At 42.5% G+C, this 8,041-nt stretch overlaps 1 protein-coding gene across 2 annotated transcripts; it reads right to left on the bottom strand.

The window, feature by feature from the left end:
• Positions 1–421: 421 nt before the first annotated feature.
• Positions 422–2,875, bottom strand: NPBWR2 (neuropeptides B and W receptor 2). Of its 2 annotated transcripts, none has more exons than XM_088153356.1 (2): positions 2,796–2,875; positions 422–2,271 (listed from the first exon to the last, which is right to left on the bottom strand). In XM_088153356.1, exon 2 carries the CDS (start codon positions 1,782–1,784, stop codon positions 786–788), a length of 999 nt encoding a protein of 332 aa, XP_088009482.1. In that variant the 5' UTR covers positions 1,785–2,271; positions 2,796–2,875; the 3' UTR covers positions 422–785. The 2 variants fall into 2 exon arrangements, with proteins under 2 accessions (XP_088009482.1, XP_088009481.1); XM_088153355.1 differs by having other exon boundaries at positions 2,506–2,839.
• Between the last annotated feature and the right edge of the window lie 5,166 nt (positions 2,876–8,041).

The following is an 8,041-nucleotide window of genomic DNA, read 5'->3' as shown; positions in this document are numbered from 1 at the left end:
AAAAGATAATGGCTTGAAGACCTCTGCATGGACTTCTCTAAAAGGTTAAATTTCTAGCTTCCATACGAATTGGATCCCATTCTGCTGAAAAAGAAAAAAAGTTCGAGCTGTTTGTGGTTTGCTACGCTATCTGGAAGAAGGACAATATTCTGTTTTTTGAAATCATGTTCCAGATAGGAACCAAAAGTGTTATTCCTGCAGAAATATAGAGCCACTAATATTTCTGCAGCTCCTGGATAGGTCTGCCAGTTTGAATAAGCAATCTGTTTATATACACCCTACTTATGATATCACTTACAATGCAACATTTAGGATGTTTATGACCCCCAGAGCTGAAAGACAGAGGACCAGTTTTATTTCATATAAACAGTGGGGAAAAAATAAAATAAAATAAGAACTCCTCTGCCCATTCCAGGTCACACACACACCTTCCAATTCTATTTTCATGCTATTTATTCATTGAGCAATTTTGTTATTATTCACCAGGAGGCAGAAGAAGATCAAGATTAATAATATAACACTTCTTAAGTTCAACCCCTTTTCTTCTATTCCTTTCTGGTAACATACATTAGGCATTGGAGCAAAGAAAAATTACCTGAAAATAACTTAAAGCAATGCAAACACACCAGGAATGCTGAAATGCATAGAGAATAATGTACAATCAAACTCCTTTCAAAGTTAAATGCAATGCAGCCGCCGCCGTACATTTCTTCTGGAACACGGAGCAAAAAAGTTTACAAGAGGTGTGAATAGGCCCAACATGGCTAGGAATCCTGGGTTTTACTTTAAGCAGCTCTGCATTCCAACATCTTCCTGAAACTTTTCTGAAAACTGTCATCTAGGAAGGCATACAAGAAAGGATTCAAGCAAGAATTGGCATAGCTCAGGCTGGTGATGAAGTAGGAAATGCCAATGACCACAGGGGTCTGCGGCAAGTCTGTGGTCAAAGCCACAATGGTGGCCAGGTGGAACGGTGTCCAGCAGAAGAGGCACACAGCTAGAACAATGAAGACCATAATGGTAACTTTTTTTTTAGCTTTGTCCAGAGCTTTGGCATTTGAGTTCAAACTCATGTTCCTCAATTTGTACAACATCATGGTGTAAAGGACGCAAATAGTGGAGACTGGAATCGCGAAGGCCAGTATGAGAGTGTAGATCCTACTGGCTTTGAACCAGAATCTTTCTGGTCTGGGGAAATTGAGCCCGCAGCTTGTGATGTTCAAGTCATCTTTGTAGACGTTGGCAAAGACAAAGAAAGGAGACACAATAAGAGTGACTAGGATCCAAACACCGAAGCTGATGATACGGGCTGCCCGGTAGGTACGGTGAGGCATTCTCTTGGACCGGACAGTAGAGAGGACCACCAAGTATCTATCAATGCTCATCACAGTGAGGAAATAAATGCTGGAGAAAATATTGTAATGGTCAATGGACAGGATGATTTTGCAGAGAATCTCCCCAAAGGGCCAGTAGTGCAAGAGATGTTCTGCAATGTTGATGGGCAAGACCAGCGTGAAGAGGTCATCTGCAATGGCTAAGTTCAGGATGAACATGTTGGTGACCGTCTTCATTTTGGGAGCTTTCAGGATCACGTAAATGACAGCTGTATTCCCTGTTAGCCCCACAGCACAGATCACGGAGTAGATCACCGGGAGGACCACGTAGAAATCTGGGGACTGTTCATGGGACGTGAAGTTGACACGGGTACCATTTTCAATGCAGCAGGCATGTCCAGGTCCGACGCTGGTGTTCCCAAACTCTCTACTCTCAGAGGCATTTGCCATGTCTGAGCATTCAGCGGGCAGGTGGTCCTTCAAATTATATGACCAGTGGGGAAAGGCTCAGTCATTTTCCAGAAAGAGATATAAAGTCCTTGTGAAACTTCTTGGTTCAGTTCGAGTTAAAAAAAACACAACACGTGAGATGATTGGAACAAAACAGGACAAGACATTAAAGGAAAAACAACGGTCAGGGTTACAAATGCTGCATTTCTTGGACCGCAATATGATGATCTAGCTGACCGATTCAAACAGCTTTCCTGGCTTGGAAGGAAAGTTGATTCACTCCTTGGACCATGCCGGTCTCCTCCATCCCCCCTTTTCTGCACCAGAAATAGAAATGTAAGCAGCCGCCCCTTTTCACTTCTTTCCGTACAGTCACAGCATCTGCCCCCCTCCCCGCGTCCCACATGCAAACAACAGAGAGCGAGCCAGTTTTTATTTCAGCCAAGACTTCAATCTCTCCTGGGGGACCCAGCCATTTCCTAAAACCCTGCAGAAAAAGAGAGGGAAGAGAAAAGACAGAATCAGACAAGCTTCTTACCATCCCCAGTGGGGCTTAACCCCCCCCCCCAAAAACCCACATCTTCTGCTCTGTTTGGACAGCCAGGACAGAAAAAATGCAAGCCCCTCCGCGCTACACAATCTGTGCAGCATCGCGAAGCCAAGTGGTGAGATGAAAAGAGAGGGTACTTTCTCTCTCTCCCCCCCCACCTTTCTGCCTTACCTATTGTTGAGTTTTCATGGCACTTCTTCCCAGCTGAGCAAAATTCCTCAACTGGGCAATGTGGAGGAGCACGGACCAACCCTTCCCCATCCCCCCAAGACTCCTGCATCCAAGCAGGAGAAGGATCACTTCAATACAGAGAACTACAGTAGATGGGAGATGTTGGGGAGCTGAGTTTTCCTTCCCTCTTCCATTTTCAGGGCTGCAGAACCCAAAGCGTGTCCAGATCAGCTGCTACTGCAGGAGTTGAGTCTCGTCCTAAATCCCCTAGTTCTGCGTGGGTCTCTTACCCCATCAAGCTGGTCTGGCTTTCGTTTTTGGCTCCAACCTCTAGTGCCCGACACTCTGTGCTGCTCAGCCTCTTCTGTCGGAAAAGGCAGGGGAAGAGCCTTTGCTTGGCTGACGTTGCACATTCCTGCTAGACATAGATGCCTCGGTGGGTGCAGGAGAAATAATCCCAATTAACTTGGGTCTTCCTGGAAGACAATGATGTCTATTCCCTTAGGGTGGCTTGTGGAACAGGGCAAGCCATCAAGTCTTCCCGCTTACGATTTTATTTGAGCAAAGAGAACTTGGGGCTGGTTTTTCAGAAACCAGGATTGATGAAGCATGGCCAGAATAAAACATGGGACAGCTCTTGCCCCCCTTTTAAAAAGTTGCACCTAGTTGCGAGGTCATCATCCTCATCATCGCCGTGAAAGAATAAACCGATACAGCGAACAAAGAATCCATTTTTGACAGGTGTTCCTTGGAAATTCAAGCGTCAGCCAGGAATCTAGAAATTATTCACATGAAGGCATCCAGCAAGTGCCAAGCAAGGCATTTTGTCCTTCTGTTTTCTTGTTGTGTAAATCGGCGCTCAATATAGCCAAAACATTTAGTTCTTGTAAATTTGTTTAATCGGTTTGTTAGGCTGCTTAATGCACCAGTAATTTTAAGGATCGCTTCGCAAGATCTTTTCCATAACCTACCTATTTCAATGGTTAGAACTCTGTATTTTTACATTTCCCCCCCTAATTTTTTCCCTCAGTTCTGTAGTCCCTGTTGCCATCTCTACAGAAATATTCTTTCTTTTCCATTATTGTTGTTACTATTATTATTACAAGGAAAGAAAACCAGTACAGCTTCACTGACAGTTTTTTAACATTTAATGATAGGAGTCAAATTTCATTTGAAAATGTACATTTGGATGTTTTTTTCCTCTTTTCTTCTATTAGTGGGTTATATCCAGTTCTGAACTTAGGATCGAAAAGAATGTCTTGGAAAAAATAACTCCATTGCTGGAGGAAAAGTTGCCACAGGCTAGGACCAGAACCCACCATCAGAAATGGAAAAGGTATCAAGAGGCTTTTAAAAGGATCCCCTGGGCCAGGAGTGTCAAAAACATCAAGATGGTAGCTGCAGTCGTATGATTGAAGCTCTGGCCCATTTTTATGTGTGTTGCACAGGAGACGCGTGTTAAACAAGGCTTTGAATGCATGATCCGGGGCACCATCTTGACTTGTTTGAAATGACAGTCACCTCCCTCATGAATGACTTAGCCTGAACCACAAACCTTTAGCCTGGTGTTTCTCAACCTCAACAACTTTAAGATGGGTGGACTTCAATTCCCAGAATCCCCCAGCCAGCATTGCTGGCTGGGGGATTCTGGGAGTTGAAGTCCACCCATCTTAAAATTGCTGAGGTTGAGAAACACTGCTTTAGACTAATGAGAGAAATTGGTTGGGGTAGTGGTTGGAGGGAATTAGGAAAAAGGATAGAAACAGAGAAGGAGATCTAGAACTAAGAATTATAGCTCGAGGGAAGGACAAAAGTAGCTGTAGAAGAGAATAAGAAATGTTAAAGAACTTCAAAAGTGCAACGCAAGAGTAAAGAAATTGTTCAGAGTACCCAGAATAGTTGCTTCCTAGCTGTAAATTGGGAAGCTCGATTAAGTTAGAAAGTAACTAATGGGATGTTAGGATCGAGATAATGTAATAGAAAAATAAAGGGCAAATATCAAAATGTAATTTAGTCATGATCTAAAGCAGTATTTTTCAAACGTGGCAACTTCAAGTTGTGTGGACTTCAACTCCCAGAATTCCCATGGTGCATGCTAGCTTTGGGAATTCTGGGAGTTGAAGTCCACACATTTTAAATTTGCTGAGGTTGAGAAGCACTGAGCTAAGGCCAAGGATATGCATATATTCAGCTGTTCAGCCTAATCTGGTGAAGCTTCTTTTGAGTCAGATTGAATTCTTGGGATCCCATAGATTCAGACTTCTTGGCAGCCATACAGACTAGCCTACTGCCCTGAAATTTCTTAGTGGTCTCCTATCCAGGTCTTAACCTGATTTAACCCTGCTGAACATTTTCAAGATCAGCTAGGGTGAGCCAGGCGTTGCCACCCAGCTGAGCACATTGATTCTTACCACACCATACCATACTAGCCAGAAATATTGTAGTGATTAAAGTCTTGGATTGAGATCAGGCAGATCCGGGTTCCAGTCTCCCCTCCACCATGGAAATCAACTGGGGCCAGTCCCTCCCTCTCAGCCCGAAAGCTAGTCTGACGTGTTGACATCAACATGAAAACCTCAAGCTGCTTAAATGGAGAAATTCTCGTCAACGTCAGAGCAAACTTGAAAACAAAGGGCAAGTAGAAGATTTTTAGAAAAGGGATAAGCCCCCTGGGGAATACATTTGGCCACAACAAATGTAGCTATTAAATCTGCTTTATGGAATATTTTCCCCCTCGAAGTACAGCTTGACCTCATCCCTTTTGACTTTCTGAAAGCCCCTCAAGATCTGGTTGGGCCATCAGGCCTCGGGACCCCAGAGGACGGGTGAAATGTTGAGGTGGTTCCACTGTCATTAACACCTGCTGTTTGCCCAATATTTATTTTTTATTTTTGTTAGTTTTATGTTTTTATAACTTTAAAGCTTTTAATAAGAATAATAACATTAATAATGGTTTTGTAAATATTAATTAATTTTTAGGCTTGTTGTACACTGCCCAGAGTCTTTTTTTCGTGAGGTGGATGGCCAGATCAACTGGACAAATAAATGAAATAAATGAAATAAAATAGAGCCAGTGTGGTCTAGTGGGGAAGGTGTTAGACTGAGAGCAGGAAGACGCAGGTTCTAGTCTTCCCTCAGCCACAATGTCTCAAGAGATGACTTGGGGTCTGTCATTCTGTCCCACCCTAATCTTCCTCACAGGGTTGTTGTTACATTTGCACTGGGGAACCCAGGGACTAGTCCCCTCTCAGACCCAGAACCTTGTCAAATGGACACAGATAGACAGATGGAGAGCTGAGATGAAATGCAGAAAATACAAGCCAGGATCTGCAAAATGGTCTTCAAAACCTTGCTGGCAAGTTCACGAAATAAATAATATGCAGGAAACTTCAAAATACTTAATCACCCACTTCCTTTCCCATCATTTATAATAGTTCTGCAGAACAAAGAATATTAGCATTGCAAGTGGAAGGCAGAGAGCTGACAGTGACATTCATCTAAGGGTTTCTGTCAAAGGGAACAATCAAATTAGGTACATATGTTTCTTCAGCGCTGATCTGCAACCGTTTTCTTTCTTTGCAATGATTCTGAGCAAATCCTTTTCCTTGCCACCAGATAAAGGCAACCATACTTGCTGATGAGGAAAACTGAAAAGCTGTTGTGGGGCAAACCCAGTTACTAGTCGTCATGATCCCATGGACAGGGTATAAGCAATGTCCTTCTGGATGTGGAACACTCAGCACCAAACATCTTGATTCCCTGTAATCTCATTGCACTTTCTTCTCTCCTATTGTAAACAAGAAGTCCCCAGTTTGGTTTGAGGGCAGATGATGTAGCGTTTCCCAGGTTTATTCTTGGAGAATATATCAATAGGAGATCACGAATAACTCTTTGCTCCTATTTTAGTGTGCAGGAAGTGAGATGTTTGGCTTAAGCTGGGGTAGAATGGTAGGAGAAATTTCGTAACAGAAGAGCAATAACAGTGGAATCAATTTCTGGTTTTGTTCAACCAGAAGTTGGATAGATATTTGCTGGGCATGCTTTAATTTTAATTCCTGGACAGAGCACGGGCCTACACCTGAGGACCCAAATGACCCTTCCCAACCCTTATGATGCTCTAATGGTTGGTCCCCAGATTGATCAAGATTCAAGACATTGTAATATAAACTACCAGCTGCCAACTTCTCCATTATCAGAAGACCCGGGTTCATAGGAAGGCTGTTAGAAAGAGACTCATGAAGTTTCTGTCCTGGTGCATTAGGTGATACTTTGCTTCTAAGTGGGAAATAATTAAGTTGGTAGAATTCTTGTAACTCTATCCCACTCTTCTCAATAAATCTTACGAAAGGGAACTCTGAAAAACGTGTTTGGAAAGAATCATTTTTGGCTTTAGGTAGCAGCCCAAATGCCCAACTGGTGACTTATAACATCTTCATAGCATCACCCAGCCATCCCTGAGGAGATAGGAAGCCTGTCCTTATCACTGTTATTAGGGCACAACAATGATTGGGTAACTTTAGAGCAGTATTTTTCAAACTTGGCAACTTTAGATGTGTGGACTTCAACTCCCAGAATTCCCCCAGCCAGCAATGCTGGCTGGGGGAATTCTGCGGGTTGAAGTCCACACATCTTAAAGTTGCCAAGTTTGAAAAATACTGCTCTAGGAGATGCTACAAGATATAGTAGGAAAATGTAGTAAGGTTCTAAGTATTATTCACAAGAAAACAAGGAACAAAGGCATTACTTTTTGCAGAGACTGGATATTTTATTTAGTTCTGTATGTTCAATTGGGTCATCATTATTACATCTTCTTAATACCTCAGATGGATATTAGTTTGAGATGTAACTGTTTTTAAGGACCTAAAAAGGGGGGAATCAATCTGTACACATGAGATGCAAAAGGACTCATTGTTTTTTTAAATCACCATGTTGGGGTGGGCGGTGGGGAATCATGTAGCATGAAATGGGTCTGGAATTCAATCACTGCTAGGCTCAGAATAATACATTTTCTCTGCACAGTTCCTGAAATCCTCTATTGTGGATCAACATATCCCTTGGTTGTAAGCCATATGACCATCTTTTTTTTCTTCTAATGAGACTATTGTGGTGCATGGCATTACTTGGAAACACAAGTTTTTTGTCCCTTGTGTTCAACCTATTCTAAAAGTTATATACATGAAGTTCAATTATGCCATGTCCTAAACACTGCCAAAATTCTGTTCTTTCCATCTGCTTTGAGGGCACCTTTGGACTTAACAAAGTTCCAGCTAATTGCACACTTGTAACTGCCATTTATGTATGTCTGGAAGAGATTGCTCCAATTTCGACGACCCAAATGCCAAGGGATGCATCTTTTAACAAAGCCACTGTTTTACTTGTCCACTTCTCCACTTCTTCCATTTTGCTCAAGGTGGTTTTTAATACTGCTGGTTTGGTTATAAAAACACAGCAGATCAGCACGTAAAAATCTTGAATTTTTTGGTGGTGGATCAGGAAAAAAGAACCAACAACAACCCCCAATCTTCTTAAGAACAAG

The sequence above is a fragment of the Python bivittatus genome, unplaced genomic scaffold, assembly GCF_059951505.1.
Source record: "Python bivittatus isolate LINGU-HERP-01145 unplaced genomic scaffold, Pbiv_v1 ctg000700_np1212, whole genome shotgun sequence".
NCBI classification, from domain to species: Eukaryota; Metazoa; Chordata; class Lepidosauria; order Squamata; family Pythonidae; genus Python; species Python bivittatus.
Note: the sequence above shows the minus strand (reverse complement) of the source record. Positions and strands in the feature narration are given on the sequence as shown.